Source organism: Eumetopias jubatus, unplaced genomic scaffold (genome assembly GCF_037043125.1).
Source record: "Eumetopias jubatus isolate StellerSeaLion01/CBP00866 unplaced genomic scaffold, mEumJub1_p1.0 scaffold_13, whole genome shotgun sequence".
In the NCBI taxonomy this organism is placed as follows: Eukaryota; Metazoa; Chordata; class Mammalia; order Carnivora; family Otariidae; genus Eumetopias; species Eumetopias jubatus.
In genome coordinates, this window is record NW_028274819.1 from 53,309,741 (window position 1) to 53,336,254 (window position 26,514).

The 26,514-nt window shown below is 47.0% G+C and overlaps 1 protein-coding gene across 4 annotated transcripts in view; it reads right to left on the minus strand.

The window, feature by feature from the left end:
- STIM1 (stromal interaction molecule 1) overlaps positions 1–26,514 on the minus strand; it is a 190,557-nt gene that overhangs the window by 7,224 nt on the left and 156,819 nt on the right. For 3 of the 4 annotated variants that reach the window (XM_028116039.2, XM_028116038.2, XM_088017882.1), the window contains exons 5-10: positions 24,083–24,198; positions 14,675–14,852; positions 9,984–10,161; positions 3,435–3,602; positions 2,843–2,943; positions 2,331–2,566 (exon numbers count right to left, since the gene is read on the minus strand). In XM_028116039.2, coding sequence (XP_027971840.1) covers positions 2,331–2,566; positions 2,843–2,943; positions 3,435–3,602; positions 9,984–10,161; positions 14,675–14,852; positions 24,083–24,198 — 977 coding nt within the window. Of the gene's footprint in view, positions 1–895; positions 989–2,330; positions 2,567–2,842; positions 2,944–3,434; positions 3,603–9,983; positions 10,162–14,674; positions 14,853–24,082; positions 24,199–26,514 lie in introns of all 4 variants that reach the window. The other variant, XM_088017883.1, reaches the window with a different exon arrangement.

The window sequence follows — 26,514 nt, forward strand, 5'->3', positions numbered from 1 at the left end:
ATTACCTTGACCACATAAAAAATTATTAAAAATTCCACAGACCTCAGAAGACTGTCAGAGAAGATGCTCAAATAGGGTGGAGCTTTGGGTACCTTTTTTTAATGCCCATATTTATACTTTTCACTTTCCAAATTTCTTCTAACAAGCGTGCAGACAACAAAGAGCCAGCTCTTGGAACGATGCTATAGATCAGGCTTTTGGCAGATGATGACCACCAGGCCCAGGGAAGGGGATATGTGGACAACAGGCAACTTGGGAATGTGCTAGAGCATCCCCCTTGGGCTCACTTCCAGCTCCAGCTGGAAAGAGAATTTCTACCTTTGTTTTTACTCCTCTACCCTGAGAGATGGGCCGCCCTGACTTCTCCCTAAAGATGGGAGAAAGAGCCAGGTGACGAGGGTGCCAGAAGCCACGGAGGGGCCGCAAGGGAGAGAACACAATTCCACAGTGATGGAGCGCTGGGGAGGCAGGGCTTCTATGACTGGTGGCTTTTAAGGCAGAAGAGGAAGAAGCAGCATGGAACAGAAAGAGGTAAAGGGGGAAAAAGAAGAAAAGGGAGAAGAAAAGGGAGAAAAGGGAGAAAGGAACTTCCCTTCTCTCTTTCCATCCCAGCCCAGCTGGAAGAAGGGCCACCAGGACTTCTGTCTAGCTGGGCTGAAGAGAGAAGCCCAAGCCTTCCATCACCATGGGTGTTCTCTCTCTAGCCCTCAGCTGAGCAGGCTGATTCTTCTCACCCCCGAACCTCTCCCTGCAGTTAGTAGGGGCAGTGCTGAGGGAACAGAGGGAGCAGGCAGGGGAGTGAGGCAGGCAGGCAGGCAGAAGGGGCTCATGGGGTAGGAGTGCTGTTTAGTCCCAAAAGTCGGAAAAACAAAAGCCCCAAAGGGGCTCCTCAAACCCGGGTATTTCCAGAGGGACTGATCATCCGAGCCGGCGGATGTTGAGCAGAGAGAGCGATCACTGAACCTACGCCCCATCAGCCAGGCAGCATCTAGGGTCCAACAGCCAGGCCAAAAGGAGAAGAGAATGTGATTTACAGAGGGCTTCAGCCCATCCTTCAGTGGGATAAAGGGAGGGCCGGGGGCAAGGGGTGGGTAGCTCGGAGCTAATGAAGGTCCCTTCCAATCCATGGAACATAGGAGCCTTTAGGATCAAGATCTGCCTGCCAGTGATCCTAACCTCGTTGGGCTTTTGATTAAGGCCCTCATAGGACATCCCACCATGGTGACAACGTGGCTTGGCCGGAGGCAAAGTATTGCTGAACAAATGTGCAAACAAATCCTGCCTGGAGCTGGAATCCAGCCTGATGAAAGAATCTGGCTTTCTGAAAGTGAGCCCCTAGGCCAGCCTCATGGGATACGGGCCCAGGACCACAGCTTTTCCTTAAACTCGCCTCTGATCCAGAGGAAATTTCAACCAGGCCACTCAGGGGTAAGCCCCTCATTTGCAGAAGATTTCCCACAGTTGTCTCCTGGCTTTGCTCTACTCAGCTTTCACCACTGGAGGGGAGAAGATGGGGAGGGAAAGCCCAGGAAAGGGTGCAGAGGTCCAAGCATTCAGGTGGAAAGCCAGACATGCTTGTGCAGGAGATCCCTCCGGGACAAGAACGTCTTTCTGGCTTGGAGGACTTAGGGCTATTTCTCTTTAAGGGACTATTGCTTCATGGGGCCTCACACAAAAAGGCAGAGAGAAAAAAGATATCATCCCATTCGTCCACTTTAGCAATTAAAATAAAGAATATAAAAATGAAAACACAGGGGCGCCTGGGTGGCTCAGACGGTTAAGCGTCTGCCTTCGGCTCAGGTCATGGTCCCAGGCCCCGCATCGGGCTCCCCTGCTCTGCGAAGAGCTGCTTCTCCCTCTCCCACTCCCCCTGCTTGTGTTCCCTCTCTCGCTGTCTCTCTCTCTGTCAGATAAATAAATAGAATCTTAAAAAAAAAAAAACAAAAACAAAAACACAAATAAAAGCACTCAAGAGGCAAAAATGAATATCATTTTTATATTATGAACCACTAAAGGAGATTGTTTTTATAAAGGCACATGGGGAAGAGAAAGGAGGATAAAGGGATTTTAAAAACACAGAGTGAAGGGAGACACACTGAATACAGTAGCCCCAGAGGGGCAGACAGAACATACAGTGAGAAAAATCCACCAAGAACACAACCATAGAGGAGTAGCCTGATGTGAGCTGTGTGTTATGACCCACGGCCGGGCACTGACCTCACTCCCTTGGCATCTGCCCCAGATGCTGCTGAAGCACGGCAATGGCCAACAACTTCTCAACCCGGGCCCCAGAGGCTCCTTCCCTCACCCCCACCCAGGAGGTCACCTACATTGCATGGACAAGGGTGACACCATCTCCTCATCCAAGTCATCCACGTCATCCGTCATGATGAAGTGGGCGGGGTTGGGACGCGTACTGCCCATCCAGCTGGGGTCTATGTTGAGAGCAGCCACCAGGGAGTGGATGCCGGGGTTGTTGACAATCTGGAAGCCACAGAGGATCTCAATCTGCTGCCAACGGTGCAGGCGCTCCCGCAGTGCTGCCGTCACCTCACTCAGAGCTTGCCTGGAGCACACGGGACAGAAGTGAAGCCATGGGTGGCTGGGAGCCCCAGCAGGAATGAGGCCTCTCAGAGGAGCAAGCGGGGGGAGCGTTGCAAATAAGAACCACAATTAAGTCAGACACTTAAGAGCAATGTGGGAGGCGGGTAAAGGCCGGGACAGGAGACCAGGGCCGCCCCTCTACCAGGGAAGAAGTACACCTGGGGTCGGAGACTCTGCCCACCCTCCAGCTCTGAGGATGGATGGACATCGCCAGAGCCGGGCAGCAGGTGCTACTTACTTTGCAGTTAGGATTTTGTGATCCACGTCGTCCAGGGAAGAGCTGTGGGCCACGTGGAAGGTGCCGAAGAGTGTGTTTCTCTTCTTTTTTATCTTCTCAGCCTGCAAAGATGAGGTCCTCAGCTTAAACAGAGCAGGGATTAGAGGTTGGAAAATGAGAAGTGCCTTTCTGTGGCTGGGTCCCCTTCCTCCTCCTAGCACAGCTTAGGCTGCACAAGAGAAAAGAAGAGAAGAAGGAAAAGGAAGGCAAGGGAAGGGCAAAGAGTGGGGGAGGAAAGAAGATGGAGGCAATGAGAGAAGCAGCGGGCCCCCCTGCTAGGCCCCCCGACCCCAGGAGGGCTCTGCCCCATGGCGGGCCGGCACTGACGGAGCCTTCCCTCTACCTGCCTCCACCGGCTTCATCTTTCCCTCATTCCCTCCTCCAGAAACTTGAGGACATCATCAGGAACTATGTATCAGGAAAAGAAACAGAACCCAGCACCGGGATATCTCTTGGTCCCACAGTTGGGACGGAGAGAGGTGGAGGCAAGGAGGCAGGGTGGGGGAAGGGAGCGGGCCAGGAGCACAGAGGGCAGCAGGAGGGCGCGTCTCACCCCCTCCTTGGCCACCAGCAGCTGCTTCTCGGCGTTTTGCTTCTTGATGTTATAGTACTGCACCTCCACCTCGTGTGTCAGCTGCAGCCACTTCTGAAGGGCCTCTGGAGCGTACCACGAGCTGTGTGACTCCAGTTCCTTCTCTGCTTTCCTCAGGGCCTCCCGGACCTGTGCAGCCAAGAGGGTGTGACCATTTACTGCTGCCAAGACCCCCTCCAGTGCCTCTGTCTGATACCACCAAATTCGGAGTTCTCACCTGCTAGCTCATGGGCGCTTTCAAGCCTCTCAAAAGGCAGAAAGGGCAAGGATTATTCTCCATATTTTATACACCACAGGAGGCAAGCTCAGGGGACAGTCACCTACTCAGGGTCACACAGCCAGTAGTGTCAACCAGATCTCAAATTGAGATTTTTTTTTGCTGCCTAGACTAGAGTGCTGTTTGCCCACACAATTACCTGTCTCTCCCGGTCCACAGCCAATCCCCAGCAATCTTCCCTGCTCTCTTGAGGCACAGGTCAGCTCAGTGAACCATCCTCTTTCTGAGAGTTGGGGTCTGTGCTTAGACCTCATGACATCATGATGTGGCAGGAAAAGCACCTGACTGGGAACCTGGAAATCTGGTTCTGGTCCCTGGTCTGTCACTCAACTGGTCCTGCACATCTCAATTCTGTGTGAGGAAAGACTTTCTCCCTCGCAAATCCCAACCATAAGTGAAGGGGTGATCTCAGGACGAGGTATGAGAACAGCTCAGGTCAGAGAGACCTTAAAAATGATTGCTACTCCGGAAGGGGGTTGGCCTGAATGCTCTCCAAAGTCTCTGTAGCCCAGAGGCTTGGTCTATGATTCTCCCATTGAGCAGGGCAGGTAAGCTTTGAAGGGCACCCTCTACAAAGGGAGTAGACAACAATCATGCTTACTTTTAACGAGGCCAAGACATGAAAGAACCACTGTGTAAGCAGAAATCTCCTTACTGACTTCTCAAGCAAAGGACCATCACAAAGCACTGAACGTGGAAGGTCTGAGATTACACAGACATTACATACACTGGATTCCTTGCTATCTTCCCCAGGCTACAGTATTCACTGACCTTTAGCTGGTCAGAATCCCAAAGAAAAGGGATTGAGAGCAGGCTTATTATGCCCACCTTCAGCCAATGGGGCAAGTACCCCAGAGCAGGCCCGAGGTTCTACCCATGGCATACGATAGACTGGGAGGGCCTCAGCTAAGGACAGAACACCTTTATTCCTTAGACAGCCAATGAGAGGCCCAATCTTCACATGGTTTTTGTTCCTTGGAAGAGAAACTATAACATAGCCCACTCCTGGCTTTGTAGATTTAAAATGAAGAACAGATACCGCCGAGTCTAATACGCCAAGTCTGAAATGAATGATCCAGTTCTACCCTGAAAGGAGTGAAAGAAATGGGAAAGGCTAAGGGGAGAATGGGAAGAGACGAGGAAAAAGAGGAAATAGAGGGAAGTGTGACAGTTGGAAGGGCTGGCCTAACAGGCTCAAAACTTTTTAATGGGAGAAATACTTACAAAATGGGGAAAAGGAAACTGGGGGGGGGGCGGGGGGGCAAGGAGACAGAGACAGACACATCTTGCCACATACAAGGTATAAATGCCTGAAGGAGATGAGAACTGTGGCAAGTCAGAGTATTCTTTTATTCTATGGCTGTGGTTCTCAACCTGCCACACCCTGGAATCACCTGGGGGAACTTTAAAAATACTGAAATCTGGACCCAAATCCAGGTTCTGATTTCACCGATCTGGGGTGCTGGCCTGGATATCAAAAATCTCGACTGCTCTCCCAGTGATTCTAATATGCAGCAACGTTAATAACCACTGGCCATGTGCTTTCTAGGGTCACACCTGACTCCCACTCCCCCACAGGATGCAGTAGGTCACAGCACAAGAACAATTCTTTTTTTTTTTTTAAGATTTTATTTATTTATTTGACAGCAAGAGAGACAGCAAGAGAGGGAATACAAACAGGGGAGTGGGAGAGGGAGAGGCAGGCTTCCCGCTGAGCAGGGAGCCCGATGCAGGGCTCAATCCCAGGACCCCGGGATCATGACCTGAGCCGAAGGCACACACCTAACGACTGAGCCACCCAGGTGCCCCAAGAACAATTCTGATCCATCACAACAGCTGGGGAAAGCTACGTTCTGAAAATTATGAAATTCTTGAAAGACAAATTATTATAATTATGAAAAATTTTCAAAGACATCAGATGGCTCTAGAAGCAACAAGGACTAGTTCTACAGTTCTCAAAGTAGGATCCAGGGATCCTTGAGTGCATCCTTTCAGGGCATCTGTGAGCTCAAACTATTTTTGTAACAATACTGAGACATTATTTACCTACCTTTTTCACTCCCTTTCTCTCACAACAAATTATAGATTTCTCCCGAGGCTACATGATGAAGAATATCATAACAGATTAAATATAGATACTAATGTAAGACTCCAGTAGTCTATTAAACCAGACATTAAAAATATTTACAAAATTGTAAAAAAAAATCATTTCTCACTACATTTTTTATTTTGAAAAATGCATTTTTCAAAAAATATTATTTATGTTAACATATAAAGAGTTTAATATACTCATTTTAAATGAATTAGTAAATTTTTTAAGATTATTTGGGTTTTTTTGCGGGGGCTCAAACTCACAACCTTGAGATCAAGAGTTGCATGCTTTTCTCACTGAGCCAGCCAGGTACCCCTGAACTAGTAAATATTTTTTAGTTTTCCTAGTTCTAACTTCTAACAGGGTAAATAGCAACAAATTGCCCCTTTAAAAATGTTCTTTGAGGTCCTAAATAGTTTGTAAGAGTAAAAAGATCCTGAGACCAAAAAGTTTGAGAACCACTGAATTAGATGAACTAAAAATCCAGAGAGGGGAAAAAGGCTTTCTAAGGTGAGTTCACAATTGTCAGCCATTTTCTTCCTTGGAGGCTTTTGATGGTTCCGGGTCAGAGCTGATAAATGGGCTCGGCGCGGGCAGTGCAACTCCACTGGGGCCCAGAGAAACCAGCCTAGTTTTTGCTGGTAGTATGATACTGATATGACAGATTGGAAATTGAGATGTCCCAAACACACACCCCATTTTCTTCATTGAGCATTTACTGAGTTCTGAGGCTGTGCAGGAGAACACGTAACTAGGCCAAAGGGTGCAATAAGATCTCCCACAATTTCATAATACTTAGGAAACAAAATATTGCGGGAATTCCAGAAGGGACCCGTTTCAAACACACTGCTGATCCTCCCCTCAGAGCAGGAGGCCAAAGAGCTAAATTAAAATCCTCCCAGTGACAGACATGAATTTCTCATGGGCTCAGGAGAAAGAAATCCACCAGCTCTCAAGAAAAAGGAAGGGATGTGCCTGAGAAACTGGGACAAATGACTGCTAGACCAAGTCTTACTAAACCTACAACCCAGTTCCAACATGGCTCAATTTCTGATTGGCCTGATGTGATTAGGTCCTCATCCTACGTACCTAACAGGAGAAAGGGGGTGGGGGGGGAGCCTCTATTTGATGGAGGATAAAATCATCTGGGGCCTCTGTTATTGTTTTATACACACTGTCCAGTATTTACTAAAAATATATTACCAGACATGAGAAGAGGCAGGAAAATATAACCAATAATCAAGAGGAAAAATAGGCAGTCTCATAAGTGATCCAAATGTTAGAGTTACCAGAAAAGGACTTTAAAATAGCTATGATTGAAATACTAAAGAAAATACAGAAAAGATAAGACACAAAAGATGAAAAGATGGAAATTCTGGGCAGGAAACTGGAATCTATAAAAGAGTAAAATGAGCATTCTAGATCTGGAAACTACAGTATCTGAGAGTAGGATCCCACTGGATGGGTTAAACAGCACAATGCTCACAGCAGAACACAGGATTGGGGAATCAAAGATAAATCAATAGAAAATAACCAAACCAAAGCAGAGAGAGAGAGAGGAAAAAAAAAAAAAGACACAACTAAGTAAGCATAAGAGATGAGTGGAATCCAGTGAAAAGGTCTTGCATGAATACTGGATCCCCAGAAGGAGAGGAGGGAATGCAGCAGCAGCACTCCGCGAACACGAAAGAGCGTGTGCATTCTGTGGTTGTCTCGCGAAATGCTCTGTTTGTGTCCATAAGGGCAAACTGATTAATCATGTTTAAATGTTTTACATACTTACTGATATTTTGGGCTGCTTATTATTGACAGGTGTGTTTTACAATCTCTAACTTTGATTATAAATGTGTCTATTACACTTTTAGTTTCTTCAATATTTGCTTTATATATTTTTTAACTATATTGTTAGATGTATGCAAATCAAGTGTTGTTATATGTTACTGTTAGCTTCACACATGTATCATTTTTGTCTCCAGTGATACTTCCTGCTGTAACGCCTGCTTTGTCTGATATTAATATAGCTACTCCTGCTTTATTTTCTTCTGTGTTTGTAGCCTATATCTTTTCTCATCCTTTTACTTTGAACCATTTTGTATCTTTAAAGTGTATCTCTTGTAAACAGCACATAGCTGGGTTTTGTTTTTTTATCCAATCTGACAACTCTTTGCCTTTCAATTGTATTGTTTAGTCTGTTTACATAAACCAAGTCTCAACATTTGAAAGAACTGAAAACATACAGTATCTGTTCTCTGACCACAGCAAAACTAAATTAGAAATCAATGAGAAAGATAACTAGAAAAGTCCCCCAGGTGTGTGAAAATTAGGCCACATACTTACTCTAAATAACCATGCCCCCCCAAAAAAATTTGCAATAGAAATTAGAAAATCTTTTAAACTGAATGATAACGAAATTATGAAATACCAGAACTTAGTAAATGCAGCAGCTAATGCAGTGAGTGCTGAGCTGGGAAATTTATAGCTCTAAATGCCTATGTTGGAAAAGATTAAAGGTTTAAAATCAATAACCTAATCTTCCACCTCAAGAAGCTAGAAAAATAAGGGGCACAAAGTTGGCTCAGTCAGTGGAACATGCAACGCTCGATCTCAGGGTCATGAGTTTGAGTCCCACGTTGGGTATAAAGATTGCTTAAAAAGAAAATCTTAAAAAAAAAAAAGGCTAGAAAAATAAGAACAAGTCAAAAATTTTTTTCAAAGTGCAAGACGTCTACAACTGAAAACTACAAAACATTGCTGAGAGAAATTTTTAAAGGCCTAAATAGGGGCACCTGGGTGGCTCAACTGGTTAAGCGTCTGCCTTTGGCTAAGGTCATGGTCCCAGGGTCCTGGGATCCAGCCCTGCATTGGGCTCCCTGCTCAGCGGGCAGTCTGCTTCTCCCTCTCCGTCTGCTGCTCCCCCTGCTTGTCTCTCTCTCCTTCTCTCTGTCTCAAATAAATAGAAACTCTTTTTAAAAAATTAAATAAATAAAAAGCCTAAATAGATGACAGGATAAACAATGCTCATGGACTAGAAGACTTGTTTGGTTAAAATGTCAATTTTCCCCACATTAATCTATAGATTCAAAGCAAAAACAAGAAAAATCCCAGCAAGACTTTTTTGGGGGGAGTAGGGAAGAGTAGTAGAATGACAAGCTAATTATAGAAATTCAAAGAACCTAGGCCATCAATAAAGCTGGGAGAACTTACTAGCAGTATCAAACCTTAGTAGAAGACAATGTGGTACAAGGATAGAAAAATGGATACATAATAAAGTATCTACCTGAAAAAAAAAAAGAAACTTGACTTCCTACCTCATATCATACACAAAAACTAATCTGAAATAAACTACAAACCTAATGTGAAAAGTAAAACAATAACACTTCTGGAAGAAAATTTAGAAAAATATCTTGGGGAATGGGAAAGATTTCTTAAACAGGCCACAAAAAGTATCAACTGTTTAAAAAAAAGATTAAATTGGACTTCATTAAAATCAAGACCTTCTGTTCATTAAAAGACAATATTAAGAGAGCAAAAAACAAACAAACAAACAAACTACAGGACCAGAAGGGGTGCTTAAAAGATATTCTGGGGGCGCCTGGGTGGCTCAGTTGGTTAAGCCTCTGCCTTCGACTCAAGTCGTGATCCTGGGTTCCTGGGATCGAGCTCTGCATCGGGCTCCCTGCTCTGCAGGGAGTCTGCTTCTCCCTCTCCCTCTGTTCCTCTCCCCACCACTGAGGTGCATGCTCTCTCTCTCTCTCTCTCTCTCAAATACATAAATCTTAAAAAAAAAAAAAAGATATTCTATATCTTGATCTGGATGGTGGTTATACAGGTACATGCTCATGTAAAAGCTTTCCAGCTGTATATTTATGATTTGTACACTTTATGTAAATACTTCAATCAAAAAAGAAACAAAGTAACTGTTTACACCTGTTATCCCCTATTCCTTGACCTTTTTTTTTTTTTTTTTTTTTTGCAACTTCTCCACTACTCTTATTGGTAAGACTTTATTGACTCTTGAAGATATTCTTGGAGCCCGATTTCCAAGTCCTCTCTCATGAAACATTCCGGCCAGCCTTCTGGCCCCTGCTCTTTTCTGCCCCCTCACCCCCGAGCACGTCCAGGAATTTGTGCACTCTCCTACCTGCTCCAGCTCCTCCTCGGCGTATTTTTGGCGGCTCCGCTCATTCTCCGTACCCTCCCGCAGCTCCTTCAGCCGCTGGGCTTCCTGCTTGGCAAGGTTGATCTCATCACGCAGCTTCTTCTCCAGATGGACCTTTTCCACCTCCACTGTGCGGTGCTCCTCTTGGGCCTTGTGCAGCCTGGGGGCGATGCAGGGAGCTGGAGAAGGCCCGGCAAGGGTGCCAGCCCATACGCCACAAGTCGTAGCATCAAAGAGGAAAATGAGGGCTCTGGCACTGAGAATATATTCTGCCTATTTTGTTGACTGGCTCTGAGTTAGCTCAGGGCCCAGAGAAACCACAGTGGCTACCATAGCTCTTATCATTTTGGCCATCATTCTGCTGCCAGCAATCAAGCTAGGTTCCTGGGTATGTGATTCCCTCCTCTGAGGTGGCGCATATACTAAGATCCTAACAACTACTAGTTTACAGGGTATTTCCATGTGTCCCCCCTCAGATAATAATGTATCATTATCAGCCTAGCACGGTCCGGATTTAAGACTTAGGGAGGGGAAGTAATTGCAGGTAGAATGGAGACTGGAATTCCAATCTGTATGAGTCCAAGTCCCATAGTTATTCCCCTCATCCCGGGCTATCTGGAAGGTTCAACAAATGTAGAATACCCTGCAAGCTATCCCAAAGATCCAGAGAAGGCAGAATGGCTGAGATATGACTGGGGTGGTGGCAGGGGGATATTTAGGGAAGACAAGAAAGGAATCATTGAGTAGCAACTCTTGGAGTCCTAAGTACCTGTTCCCAGGAGCACAGAAAAATGAAGTTCAGGCCAAAGGGGCTGGGCAGGGCTTAGGAGAGCCCCCTGCTGCTCCCAGGCCTGAGTTTCCTTTCTGAGTATCTTTCATGGTGGGTAAGATCTCAAGGGCTCAGTTATGATGAAAATACACCTTTATGCCCACCCACACATTCCCTCTGTTCACTGACAAAACCACCCAGCCTCCTTCCCTCCTCCCTTCCTTGCTCTACATGTCCATGTTAATCCACCCATTCATTCATCCATTCTTTCAACAAGTACTTCCAAGTGTCTACGGAATGCCAAGCCCTGCACTCAGTCCTAGGTATATGGAGATGAATGAGAAAATTGTCCGGGCCACTGGGGAGCTCATGATCTAGCCCAATATAGACAAGTAAACAGATAACTATACACAGTGTGATAAGTTCTATAAGAGAGAGACCTACAAGCTGCTGGATGAGCCCAAAGGATGGAGTGACCAACTCTGCCTGAAAGGAGACAGGGAAGGTGAGGCCTGGGCTAGACCCAAAAGAAAGAGTAAGAGTTTCCTAATCCCTCTGGAAGAAGGGAAGGACTTGGCCACGGTCAGGTCTTCCTATCTTGGTAAGAAACACCAAGTGACAGGGGACCAGGGTAGGAGGGGAAAGGATGATGAAGAAGACAGGGCTCTATGGCTTAGACATGAGGTACAGATGGATAAGCTACAGAACAAAAGGAGCCCTCAGAAAAGAGCACTGACCACTGAGTTAATTAAGTAGGTGAAACAGAAAAGGCAGAGAGAGAACAGAAGTTCTGAAAACAGAACTCAACCTCTAAAAACTGCCAAGTCCAGATCTGTCAGTGGCTGAAGTCTCAAACGAGGTGGTGGGACCAGCAGGGAGGGACGAGGGGAAAGGTCTAGGCTGCAAGCTTCCTGCTGACAAACTGCAGGCTTCTGCCCACTTTGTCCCTGGAAAGGGAAGTTGAGTCTCCCCAACGTACACACCAGGTGGCGATACTGGCACAGCTAACAACAAATCTGAGGCGCCATTTCCTACCCCCTTCTCCTTCCCTTGCTCAATACCCTCCTTTACTGTATTCTTCCACGACCCAACTTCCTGAAATTACACCATTAGGGATTCAGTTCTTCACTGAAGAGCAGCCTCTTCAGGAAAACCTATGATCTGTCTTGTCCAGATACTAGGGAACCCTTTTAAAGTAGAATCAAAAACCCTGACCCACTTTTATAGTCCTAACGAGATCTGGTAGAGACGAAGATCAGTAAGTACTACTGGGTGCAGAAATGAGCAAATACACGCACAAGTGAGTCAAGCCTCACCCCACTCCATCTCCTCCACAGAAGCCTGAGCTTCTTGAAGGCAGCGGTCAGTTAGCATCGCAAGTAAGGGAATGAGGCAGCCTGCCTGCAGGCCCCAGCTCTAAGTAGCTATGTGACTAAGGGCAAGTCCGTTCCTTGTACCAGGCCTGTTTCTTCATTTCTAAATGGGAATCAAAATCCCCTCAAAGAATTATCTCGAAACCCAATGAAATCCTACCTGGAATGCACATGTAGCATTACATTTATTCGCCCAAAGTATCAGGAACTCTGTAAAAAAAAAAAGCTCTGTGGTGACTGGCAGCACAGGCCCAGTAAAGTAAGGAGGGACGAAGAGGTGTGTGGACACTGTCAGAGGCAGACGTGTGTGTGCACGTGTGTAAGCCCGTCTCTGGGTGTGCACGTGCATTCGTTCCTCCAAGTGCCACAGCCGTCATTAAGCTCTGGAGGCCTTGGGAGTGGGGAGGGCTGGGAGCTTAGTTTTATCCCCAAACTTGGAATGTCTCCTGCCTGGATTCTTTGCCTTTGGAATGAAAACAGTACATGCTTTTCAGACAAATGAAGAATGGGGACTGCCCAGACAGCAGCTTTTAGCCCCCAGTTGGCAAAGGGCCCAGGAACAAGGGGCCCAGAAAAGTAGCCAGGAATCAGCTCAGAAATAAAGCTCCACTTGCCCCTTAGAAACCCAGCCAATGGAAATGAATCTGATTGGGGCGCCTTTACCGAGACAGCACCCTGTGGGTGTCAAAACTCCTGGCTCACGACTTCCTGTTACGTGACCCTAAACAAAGCACTCACCTTCTCTGAGCCCTCATCTCTTCGTGATTAAAAAATAATGCATTTAAGTAGTTAACAATACCTAGCTCATAAGAAATCCTTTCCCCGCCCTCCAAAGAAAAGAGTATCTATCATTTAAAAGTAACAGAAAAGAGCCAGATGTCATTTCCTTTTACATGGATTCCTACAAAGGCTTCCCAACTAGAATCCCTAAGCTGCCAGAATAATTTTCTAAAAGACAGTCCTGAAGTAGGTCCCTCCTCTTCTCAAAAACAAAACAAAGCTGGGGTGCCTGGGTGGCTCAGCCGGTTAAGTGTCTGCCTTCAGCTCAGGTCATGATCTCAGGGTCCTGGGATTGAGTCCCACGCTGGGCTCCCTGCTCAGCGGGAAGCCTGCTTCTCCCTCTGCCTGCTGCCCCCTCCCCCGCTTATGCTCTCTCGCTCTATCTCTCAAATAAATAAATAAACAAAATTTGAAAACAACAACCAACAAAGCAAAACACAAAATACCTGCATTTTTTTAAAAATTTTATTCATTTGAGAGAGAGAGCACAAGACGGGGTAGGGTCAGAGGGAGAAGCAGACTCCCTGCTGAGCAGGGAGCCCGATGCGGGACTCAATCCCAGTACTCCGGGATCGTGACCTGAGCCGAAGGCAGTCGCTCGATCAACTGAGCCACCCAGGCGCCCACCAAATACCTGCATTAATGCTCTATTGCCTTTTGCATCTTACTAAAACTTATCCATGTGAGGCTTAAGGTGCCAGGAATCTGGCCTCACTCTGTATGTTCAACCTTAACTACCAGGACCCCCCTACCCATCTTTCAAGGTTGCCTTCTGGAGTCCACATCCACTCATCTCCTGCCTTCCTGTTCTTAGAGTCCTCGTGCCATCAGTGGGCACAAGTCACTGCACTGTGTGCTCACTGCTCCTTCGTCTGTGTGTGAGCTTTGTTGCCCCAGGAGCAGTGAATTCCTTACAATTCCCAGCACAGACCTGGTTCCTAGATGTCAGAATGTACTTGGGCTAACTGACTGACTGACTGGCACCTTCTTTTCACAGCTAGATCTCCTACAACAGTCTTTAAGTCATGTTTTGTTTAAACAGAATCGACTCTCAGGGCTAGAAGGCCATTAGTGTTCTCCTGGTTCAACCCCTTCATATTACTGACGAGGAACTCAGTCCCGGAAAAGGAAGGGGATTTACCCAAAGTCACATAACAAGTGAGTACTTATGAGATTTAGATTCCATACAAGAAAGAACTACAGGGGCGCCTGGGTGGCTCAGTCGTTAAGCGTCTGCCTTCGGCTCAGGTCGTGATCCCAGGGTCCTGGGATCGAGCCCCATGACGGGCTCCCTGCTCCACGGGAAGCCTGCTTCTCCCTCTCCTGCTCCCCCTGCTTGTGTTCCCTCTCTGTCAAATAAATAAATAAAATCTTTTAAAAAAAGAAAGAAAGAAAGAAAGAAAGAAGTACAAGTATCAGGAAGACAGATTTGTGAGATTTCTTTAGGGAACAGTGAGGAACAGTTAATTACAGGAAGGATAACAGTTCAGATGCCAGAAGGAGGATAGAATGGGCAAGCCATCCAACCGTGGAAGCTCAAGATCTCTGACAGAAGTAAGCTCCTGCCCTGGGGAGGGGTATTTGCCTGTGCAACAGCAACGGCAGGAACCTACAAAGCAGTTCTGGAAGTGTGGCACAGCCCAGCCCCGTCAGCGTGTGTCAGGGGCGAGATGGCCCACAACCCAGGTGGAAACAGGAGGCCCCCAAGAGCGGGAGGCACCACAGCTGTGGGGATGGGGAAAGGGCCTTACCTTTCCTGAAGGTCATGCAGACTCTGCTCAGCTCGGTGTAACCCCTCTAGATCCTTCATCATCTTCTTCATGTGCTCCTTTGAGTACCGGTTCTGGATGTAGGCAAACCAGCAGCCGCCCACACCAATAACTATAGACACCACCAGCATGAAGTCCTTGAGGTGATTATGGCGGGTCACTGCCAAAGAGGAAGCCATAGTGAGACAACTGCCCACTGCACGGTCAGACTCCACCGCATCCCCTCCTGTGTGAAGCCTTCCCACTCCAGAGGACTTAGTTGCTCTTCTTAGACACACACTTGCCACACACTAGTATAGTAAGCTCTCTGCCTACTTTGGAAGAGAGGCCCGAGAGCAGTACAGGAAGCTTATTAAATCATACTTCCCTAAAAATGAGTGCCTTCTCATGGCATCCCAGCTACCCCTGGCCTCCGATGAGCCCACGTGCCCACATGCAGTGGCTTCTGTCTGGCGGGATAAGCAATGCTAGAGCGCTAGAGTGGGGAGAAGGGGATGGTTGCTAAGAGTATAAAGCAATTATCACTAGAGCTTGAGGCCTGGGTGTGGGACTGAAGTTCCTGCAGGAGCCAGGTCCCCTGGACAACTTGCCTATTCTAGGTACAAGAGGCAGAGCCCAGATCAGGTAAAGGTCTGCAAGGCCCATCTGTGGAAGAGCATTTCTAGGCTGTGGGCTCAATCCAGAGACCAGAGGACAGGAGGAACATCGAGAGGATGGAATATATAAGATACTGCACGTGCCAGGAACAGAGGCGCAGATCCACCTCCGGAGAACGCCTGGCGGCAATGTGGCAAAGTGCTGGTGGCGGGGGTTCAGAGCGAAACTGAAAAGCCGAACAAGGAACACCACCAGAAGGTAAGTACGAAAGCCATGTCCTGAGAACTGAGCCAAGCAGAAGAGGGCCACTCCTGGAGCCTGCCATTGTTCCCAGTCTATCAGAGCTGGGCTCTGCGCCACGGCACAGGAGACCTGAAGAGACGCCATGAGGACAGCAGGGCTGCTCCCGCGGCCCCTGCCTGCATTGTTCTCAAGCTGGGATGGAGCAGCGGTGGGCTCAGAGGAGCTGCAGATGTGGGAGTCAGGGCAGCAGGTTACCCTCAGGTTGAGGATGGGGGAGTAGCACAGATAGGATCCCAGGGCCTGGTAAGGGCAAGGGGCTCCTCAGTAGACGGATTCTTATGCCATCGAAAGAAGCATCCTGCACTGAGTCTTAGGGAGTCTGGCTTCTCTGCTTGCTTCTGCCTCATCCGGATCTCTGCTTCCTCAGCTCTAAAATGCATTGTCACACAATTACTAACGAGATCAAGCACACAGTTATGAATGAGAGTGCTTTGAGGTGTTCTGGAAATCTTCAGATGGACATTTCCAGTAGGTAATCAAGAATGTGGATGTGGAGTTTAAAGAAGAGGAGAAGTTTAAAGCTGGAAGAAGAGGTGAGAATTATCAAGTCCCTTCAGTACAAGGGCTGGATGGAACCCCACAATCCTAAGGGAATCTGTGATGTTAATTTTATGTGTCAACTCAACTGGGCTAAGGGATGCCAAGAGAGCTTTCTGGGTGTGTCTGTGAGGTTGACTTCATAACAGATTAGTATTTCAGTCGGTAGACTGAGTGAGGAAGACTGTTTTCATTAAATCACCCTCAGGCCACTGACAGCCTGAATAGAACCAGAAGGCGGAGGAAGGATGAATTTGCTCTCTCAGCTTGAGCTGAGACACCCATCTTCTGCCGTCTTATATCAGCAGTCCTGCTTGCTGGGTCTTTGGACTCAGACTGGGACTTACAGCAGCTGTCCCCTGATTCGCAGGCCTTGAACTCAGACTAAACAGTACCACTGCCTTTCCTGGCTCTCTGGGTGCGGACGGCAGATCATGGAACTTCTAGGCCTCCATCATCACGTGAGTCAATTCCTATAATAAACCTCGTATCTTTCTGTCTATCTGTCTGTCCATCCATCCATCCATCCAGGTTATGTTTCTCTGGAGAACCCTAACACAGAATCTATAAACCAAAATATCAGAAAGAGAGGGGAGATGAAGAATCTAGCCTGTGCCTTCCTAATGACGTACTTCTCTCCATCCTAACCCCATTCCCATTCTTCACTTCCTACCACCTGCCCAGCCCGCTACAAGTCTACAGCGGTGTTTCCATCCCTTCTCCTCTGACTAGGATTCCCTAACCATGCCACTCTTTGGACAGGTAAACATGGGTTATCTACTGCTTTCTCAGGGACTCCCTTGTGTGTTTTTCAACTCTCATGCTGGTTGCCTTCTGATAGTCTGTGAGTTCCTCAGGGCCAGGGCACAAGACTTATTTCTCTCTATGGCCCCGTACTTAGCACAGGGCCGAACCAGAGCAGGTACTCAGCACAGGTGGAAAGGAAAGAAAAAGGGAAGAAGGCAGGCAGGTTTTACTAGGAAAGGGGGTACAATACAAAGTCCGTGTGAAAGGACAAGGAGAGTACAACTAGCTGGCCTGAGAGCCCCTCCACAAGCTCCGCTCTCAGAACCCACCCCATACCCAGCGAGCACGGCCAGGGCAGACGGACCTCGGAGCTTTCCTGAGAGCAGCTGTGGCTGGCTAGGTGAACAGAGCTAAGCCAGGGAAGCTGGCTAGGACCTGGGGAGCCAGAGGGTGGCAGAAATCCCAGCCCGAGTGCTGCAAATAGACTTCAGCAAAATGTGGTCAACTGTTAATACAATCAGGCCTGAGGAAGGGAGGAGGGTATAACAATGAGATGCTACCATGTTAACAGAGGCAGGAGTAATGGTGAGAATTTTCAGGGTACAGTTAGCATTGAGAAAGCAAGCCTCCAATCATTATCACTTTCTAGAAGAATCCCCTCTCCCAATCTATTCTCGCCACCTTCTCCACTGCCCACAACACCCCTGCCCCTTACTGCCACTGCCATGTGCGCTAGGAATTTCTTTGGTCATCTGCACAGCCGTCTGTGCTGAGGTGTGTGGTTAACCTGGAGGAGTTATTCCTCCTGCTTTCTGGTTACAGCCCAAACAGTGCTTTCACTGACTCACCAGTCCGCACAAGACACTCCATGGTACTCTCCCCACTACCAAACTGGGCCAGACTCTTCTCCCATCTCCCCTGTCTTATAGCTCTGAAGAGGCCCAGCCTCCTTCTGGAAAACTTCTAGCATACATTTCCCGACACCTGCTCATTGCTGGGCCATATGCTGCGTTATGACGACAGATGAACAAAGCTGTTTCTACCCTCAAGGAGTTCCCCGTTTAAAGGGTAACAGGAAAACAGATTGTTATTTAAAAAAAAAAAAAAAGGCAGGTACAAAGGGTTATAGGATCCCAGAGGAAAGTAAGAGGGAAGGGTTGAACATGCCTGGGAAAAAGCTGGAAAGGCATCCTAGAGAAGGCTTGAAAAATGAGTTGAAAAACAAAAGAAAAAGAAGGTAAGGTAAGGATAGAGCTGACAGAGAAGAAAAACAAGCTTTGCTGGAGAGGAGCTACTCCCGCTTCCAGGGGACTTCTCCCCATTATCTGAGCTGCTGAGGAAGGAAGACAAGGTGTAGGCTTGCCCTTCCTCTCCACAGCCTCCCCACCACCCCAACAACTACTCTGCAGGCCCCGCTCCACACTCTTCTCAATACCCCTGCTAAAAGCTCAGAGGCTACACTGGCCCAGGATTAACCACAGTAGGCACACACTAAAAACAGTAGCTACCATTTATTTAGGGGAAATAAGGACATAGGGAACTTTACGAATGTACCCAAGGTCACAAAGCCACTGAATGACAGAGCCAGTTTGCTTGATTTCAAATGGAATTCTTTATATTCTATCTTGCTTGCTCTACCAGAAGTGGAGAATGGGACAACACAGTACCAAAAACACTGAAATATAAGCCACAGATCGGGTCTGAGCCATGGCTCTGCCATTTAAGAGCTGAATGACCTCTAAAAATTCACCTCATCTCCTGAGCCTCCATTTCTGAGAAATTCCCTGCAGAGGAGGAAAAACCCCCCAGAGAAGGCCGTGCTGCCAGAGAGAGGCATCCGCGGAGCCCTCCACTGCAAGCTGCCTGGGGACCCCGGGTGTCGGAGCACACCTAACCCCTGACCGTAGCACTGCTAGGGGGGCCCGGATGGATCGTGCAAGCCTAGGCCAGCTCCGCCAGTGGAGGAGACTGAAAAGGCGACGTGCTGCTCTGTGGCCACGGTGGGAGGACAGAGATGCCTTCTACTGCCAGAAAATGGGCCCTGAGGCGCTCTGTGCTGGGCCAGTCTGATCCGTCTTCCCCCTTTCCAAGCTCGGAGGCTGCTGGGGACAGAGGGGCCCTGATCACTCAGCAGACCTTCCCGGCTACTGCACAACGAACCTCTGATTTGAGATTTCTCAAGCGTCGACTGATGGCAGGAATTTCATTAAGGCTGGGCAAGGTAGCTGTACCTGGCCCCGGTTCTCTGGGGTGCTTATCTACTACCTGCCTCCTGGTGAGCCCGAAAGAACGGGGCACAACCACCGGCCATCACGCTAAGTCCTGCATGGGGTTGGGCAGGGAACAGCACTGAAGTAGGGATTTTAGCCCATGCTCAGATGGGAAAACAGAGCTGGAGGGACACAGATCAAGGGATTCTTTTCAGGTACCCACCACGCACGGCTCCATCCTTGCAGAAGTCTCCTGGCAAAGAGCTTCCTAGTATTTTCCTCAGATTCCATCTGGCAATTTTTCAAAAATTTTCTTTAACAAGCCATCAGTAGGAAAGTATTAAAACAGTTTTGCCATCAGGACAGCTGCTGGATTCCAAAAACCTTAGCTCCCAGGAGAACACCCAGTTCTATCAGAGTCCTTGAAGGAGGGAGCCAGTAAGAGCCTTAATGACCAAGCCCATCTTACAAACAGAGAAACCGAAATCTAGGTAGGAGAACTGAATTGCCAAGGGTCACTTGATAAGGCAAGGGCCAAGGACCGATTCCTAAAAGTACAGGATACAGACAGCAGTGGAAGGAACAGACTTCCTGTCTTTTATCCTTTTACCAGGACACTTATCAATCAAAGGGTTTCCTCTCAAAAATCATGGAATGTTCACCGGAAAGGATCCTTTAGCTCAATTGTTTCATAATACAAATCAGAAAACACATCCTGAGAAAACCGACCTATACAAGGTCATACAGTGAGTGGAAATTTGCAAAAGAGACCAAGGTACTTTACTTTCCTACATTTTATAAGGAGTTCTCTAAATGGAAATCTAAGAGTTACAAAAAAATCAAGCTCTACATGTTTTATTATCATTGAGATATAATTCATATACCCTAAAATTCACTCTTTTTAAAATGTGCAATTCATGTAGGAAGACCATAGGTTTGCAGACAAATAAACCTTGTTCTGAATCCAAAAAAAATTTTTAAATTAAAAATAAAATAAAATGTGCAATTCAGGGGCGCCTGGGTGGCTCAGATGGTTAGGCATCCGATGCTTGGTTTCGGCTCAGGTCATGATCTCAGGGTCCTGGGATCAAGCCCCGCCTCAGGCTCCACACTCAGCATGGAGTCTGCTTGAGATTCTCTCTCTCCCTCTGCCTCTCCCCACGCTTGTGCGTTCTCCGTTTCTAAAATAAATAAATCTTTTTTTAAAAAAAATTAAAATAGGGGCACTTGGGTGGCTCAATTAGTTAAGCATCTGCCTTCTGCTCAGGTCATGGTCCCAGGGTCCTGGGATCGGGCCACATTGGGCTCCCTGCTCAGCGGGAAGTCTGCTTCTCCCTCTTCCTCTGCCCCTCCCCCTGCTCATGCTCTCTCCCTCTCTCCAAATAAATAAATAAATCTTAAAAAATTAAAAATGAAAATTCAAAAAGTACAATTCAATGGTCTTATCATATTTACAAGGTTGTGCAACCAACAGCACAATTAATTTTAGAACATTAACATTACCCCAAAAGAAACCCTATATGCACTAGCAGTCCCTCCCCATTTCTCACTTCCTCCAGCCTCTGCCAGCCACCCATCTGTCTTCTTTCTCTGTGGATGTATCTATTCTGGATATTTCATATAAATGGAATCATACAATAGGTAACCTTTTACGTCTATCTTCTTTCACTTAGCATGCTTTCCAGGTTCACCCATGTTGTGGCACGTGTAAGAACTTCATTCCTTTTTGCGGCTGGCTAACAGTCCATTGTAGTTATATACTACCACTTACTTAGCCATTTGTCCACCGATGGACATTTGGGTTGTTTGTAGCTTCTGACCACTGTGAACACCGCTGCTCTGAATATGGGTACATGGACTTGAGTGCTTGTTTTCAATTCCTTGGGTACGTTTCTGGGCTATATGGTAACTCTATGTTTAACTTTCTGAGTTGTTCTATGAACAACCACACTGTTCTCCACAGTAGCTGAACCATTTTACATTATCATTAGAAATGTACGAAGATTCCAATTTCTCCACACCCTTGCCAATAATAGCTATTTTCCACCTTTTCTTTGTTTTTGTTTTTAAGGTACCTATCCTAGTGGGTGTGAAGTGTCTTCTCAGCTCTCATACCTCTGTTCTATCTCAGAAACACTGTTTTCTGCTGCGGTCTGACTCTCGTAAGTTAGGTCACGTGTAAGCTGTAGGCTATATGAAGGTAGCCTAGGAGAAAATACCCCTCCCGTCCTGGTATCAGTCTAACCTGCTACACTAGCCCCTCTTGCTGGCTCTGACCCCTGGGCCCATTACCCTGCACCTAGGACTCTGGTTCCCATGCTCTCCAGCCCCAGCTGATCTTTCCAGGTAGAGAATCCTTGCCTACTTTAACCTGAAGTTTCTAATGCACGTTTTCAGATATGGTAACTCCGATCTCGATACAGAACAGTAACAGTCTGATAATATGTCTCAGAAGACTAAAGAAGGCTTTCAGGCTGCTAAAGGCTTCCCCTTCCTGGCGGGGAACAGAGGAGAGCTTCTGCAAAAGTAGCCTAGCTTTTACTGCTGGGTTTGACTCTTCTGGTGTTAAGTGTTCTTGCTGGTGTATACAAAGAGAAGGGTGTAAGCTGTTCATGGGAAGAGTCTCATAAAGCTCCTTTCCATCTTTCAAGACTCAGCTCAAGAATGATCTTCTCCATAAAGCTTCTAGGACTCAAACTGAAAACCTGTCCCTATTTTGTGCTCCCAGCTGAACTCTGAAAGACTTCCATGATAGTTATAACACTGTATTTGTTGATCATTTACTCTATTATTGATATGCCTATCCCCATTTAGATGAAAATTTTTTTTAAGATTTTATTTGTCAGAGAGAGAGAGAGAGAGAGAGAGAGAGAGAGCACCAGCACAAGGGCAGAGGGAGAGGGAGAAGCAGACTCCCCACTGAGCAGGGAGTCCAACGCAGGACTGGGTCAGGACCTGAGCCGAAGGCAGATGCTTAACCGATGAGCCACCCAGGCGCCCCTAGGTGGAACTTCTTGAGAGCAGGGACCCTGTCATTTATACTGGTACACAGTAGTTGCTCAATAAATGTTGGTGAATGAAAGGCCTTTGCTCAGTAGTGGCCCTCACGTAAACGCTACAGCCATTCATTGTGTCATTTATTCAAAACTTACACAATGAATGGTAAGCAAAAATGTGTCCTAAGACCAGAAAGAAAGAAAGAAAATCAAGCAAGAAAAGAAGAGGAAGTGGACAAGAAAAAGAAAACCAGTCTTCTCCCATATTGCTTTGTTTCACATTTTCAAAAGGCACAGACCTTCTGGAAAAGGCAAAACTAGGAAAGTAAAAAAAAAGACCAATGGTTGTCAGGGGTTGAGGGGGAGGGAGGGATACACAGGTGGGGCTCAGAGGACCTTTAGGGCAGTGAAACTAGCCTATACGAGACTATAATGACAATAGATACATGTCATTATACATTTGTCCAAACCCACAGACTGTGCAACACCAAAAGTCAACTCCAATGTAAAGTGTAGACTCTGAGTGATGGTGATGTGTCAGTGGTTTATCGATTTGTTATCAAACTGATGGATTTATCAACTGTTACAAATGTACCACTCAGGGCGGGGCGGGGGGGGGTTTGCTAACCATGGGGGAGCTATGCATGTACAGGGGCAGGGGCGTATGGGAAATCTGTGTACCTTCACTCAATTTTGATGCAAACCTAGAATTACTCTTAAAAATAAAGTTTATTGGGGCGCCTGGGTGGCTCAGTCAGTTAAGCGTCTGCCTTCGGCTCAGGTCATGGTCCCAGGGTCCTGGGATCGAGTCCCCACGTCGGGCTCCCTGCTCGGCGGGAAGCCTGCTTCTTCCTCTCCCACTCCCCCTGCTTGTGTTCCCTCTCTCGCTGTCTCACTCTGTGTCAAATAAATAAATAAAATCTTTAAAATAAATAAATAAATAAATAAAGTTTATTAAAAATGTAAAAAACAAAAAAAGTACAGACCCACCCACCTCTATTGAGACCAGCCTGGGCACCTGTCAAGCCAAATGCACGGATGGGAAAATGTTCTACAGTCTCCGACCCTGCCTGCTAGCTGGCTTCTCTGGACTCGTTCCTGGTTCTATTTCATTCTGCTGCTGGCCTCCTCAACCGATGCCGATAGCTCCCAAAGGGCAGGAAGTGGGCCCTAGGAGCCTGCTTGGTGAAGGCTAATTTTCTAAGAAATCTTACCACTTTTGTTCCTCCAGAGTTCACTTAGAGTAAGGAAAAGGATGGCAGGGTTGGCCATTCCCACCTTGCAGATCTTCAGGAACTGAACTACCTAATTCTCTCAAGTAACCCCTGGCTGAAGAGACTACTCCTTCCTTAGGCCTGAGTGTCTCTATGATTCTGTGGAAGCCCACCTAGTCGTCTGTGGCTGGTCCAAGGACACAAGGTGTTCAGCAATCAGTTCATATGCTCTGCAGGTCCATGGTGAAAGCAAGGAACGGCTGAATGGCATTCAGACCCTATGGGTTACTTATTATCCCTGAGCATACCTTTCATATTTCAGCTTTTGTATTCTTGCTCCAGTTGTTTCTTCCCCCTAGAATGTTCTCTCCTGCCACCTGCACGGTATAAAGCCCTACCCATCCTTACAGGCAGAGGTCACATGCCACCTCTTCTACAGGATGCCTTCTCTCTCCCTCCTTGGGACCTCAGAAGCATTGTGCACCTCTCTGGAACATTCATTTTATCCCTTTAGGGCAGAATATGATTCATCCAGACCTTCCTCTAGGGTCTGGCACAGCACTGGCAAAAAGTAGGTATTTTCTTAATGTATCTAATGAATGGACCTTGCCATCTGGCTGGATTAAAATATAAGCCTATTTGGTACTTCATATTTTAATTTCTTAGTGGAAAGACTGGAGGTGTTGCCTTGCAGGTATGCCTAGGAGACCCAGGACCTCAGCCCAGCCACCCCAACAGCCTTGGGTTCCATGTCACATCAGCAGCCCTTCTCTCCCCAGGACTCACAGAGAGGAGGCCCAAACAGCACTGTGTCCAGGGCCTTCAGCTGCAGCTTCTGCCGATGGCTCCGGTCTGTCATCTTCAGCACAGTCCCTGTCATGGTGGTGTTGGTCACAGCGAGCCTGTTGGAGCAAAGAGGAGGGGCTCAGTTTCCTGCCAGTAAAACCAGGAAGGAGACTGGTAGGATTACCCACCTCCTCCAGGAACACTTCCATGACTTCTAGCTCCTGGTGACAGCTCCCCTCTGCATTCTAGAACACAGAGTCTAGACCAGTGGTTTTCAACAGGGAGTAAGGAGGGACAGACACATAACATGTACCGAGAATATGTTCTGCCCATGTCCACCATCTCCTGAGAATCCTACTCTCTGAGGATTGTCCATCTGTGACCATTCCCACCCCCAACTGTAAATTTTCTGTTGTGTTTCTCCTGCCAGGGATTATCCAGTATACATCTGCCCCCACGCTCCCACCATTCGTAAATGCATTCTCCTGTCTAACCCCGGTCAAAACATCGTGCCACGTGACCCAGCAATTCTGACGGCCTCTAATCCTAACCCTTTGCCATTAAGTATAAACCTGCTGATGACAAACATTGCATTAGTCTTCTTATCTTGTATTTGAGTCACTGCAATTTACTCCCGGATTATTGTAATTTTTTATGACCTTCAACATACTATTCATGATAACTCTAATAAGAGAGGGTCTGTAAACCAGAAAACGACCCAGGAAAAACTGGACTTTGTTTCTCTTTTGCTAGAACACTGTGGGCACAGAAGGAGACGGGTATAAGATATGAAAGGTTATCAATGCACTGGTCCGGGCCCCACATGTGAGCATTTACCACTACCCTACTCCATGAAGGCAGTGCTCTTTTCTGATGCATAGCTTTGTCTCCCCAGGTAGAAAAGAGGCCTCTGCCATTGTGGTGTGTGATTTACACTCCTGCCTGGGTACAGGAGCAGCTACATCCTTCTCTAGCCCTGGGAAGCAATCAAGCCCGCCTATATGAGAGGCAATGAGACAAGGGGTCAGGGGATCAAGCTTCTGGTCCCAGCTGAGTCAGCAACTCACTTGTCTGATCATAAGCTGCTTGGTCTCTCCTCTGGGGCCCCATTTTTCCTTCTGTGTAAACTTATGTAAAATCAGATGCTTCCTACAAGCCTGAGAGTTCTCGGGGTTCCTCTTTGGAGAGAACACTTCTACCAGGTGTACTGGCCTCCATGTAACTCATCAAAATAAGTGTCATCTTTTCCACAGTCTATTTGTCAAAGAAATCTAAGAACTGGAATATTATTTATTTCTGAGCAATGAGAGAAATGAGAAAGGAGCTGACATTTACTAAGCAACTACTGTGTACCTTGTACTGTTTTCACACTTTACATAACTCATTTAGTCCTCTGACTTTAAGAACACAGTTCTATCATCAGCTCCACTTCACAGATAAGAAAACTGAGACTTAGAGTTGAGTAACTTGCCCAAAGTCACACAGCAAGTAAATGGCAAAGGCAGGAAATGAACTCAAATCGTCTAGATTCTTCCCATTATACCATGTTGCCTAGTGGTGGGCTGAGAACCACTGCCACTCCATCCCACATGCCATGCACTGAGGCTCCATGCTTCCTGCTGTCACTAAGGTGCCACAGCTTGCCTTCCTCTACCCCTCTGCCTGGCCTGGCTGGGTCTGGTCTTGGATCTAATCCTAGCTACAAGAAGGCTACGTGAGCCCATGACCTGAGAACTGACTTCTTATCCTATGTTTGAGTTTTAATCCAAGCCATAGCTATTCCTCCAGATGGAATGAGCCAGGAATCCACAAGGCAATGCTGCTATTTCCATGGGTAATGAGAAAGAAACCTAAATTCTGGAGCTTCATGGTCAGACGTCATCTATTTAAGGGGGTCTAATGCCTTTCTTTGTCCTCAGAGCCCAGGAGAGAACCCTGCCCGGGGTAGATGATGGGTAAAGTTTTGTTAAAGAGAACTACACTGAATATTTCCAGGAAGCCTATCTTCAACTATATGGGGGCAAGAGGAAGATGCAGTGAAAAAAGCAGGGCACTTAGAACCAGGCAGACCTGGGTTCAAATCCCAGCTCCGCCACTTGCCAGTTTGGATAAATCATAAAATATTTGAAATTCAGTTTGCTCACCCAAAAGCTGGGGTAGTCATTCCTTTCTCCCAGAACTGTGAGAATCAACTGAAATAACAGGTAGGAAAGTATTCTATAAGGGGATGTACCAACATTAAGATTATTACTCTCTCCAGAGTAGGGAGAAGCTGTGAAGAGAGGGCTGCAGGCAGCGGAATGGGGAGCAGCCAGCTCCACTAGGCCTGGACAGCAGGGCCTGGCAGCTCTGGGGCCGGAGGCTGTCGTGGGTGGGCATTCCAACCGCTTCACCTTCCCCTTTCCCCTTTGTTGAAGCTCATAACCAGATGC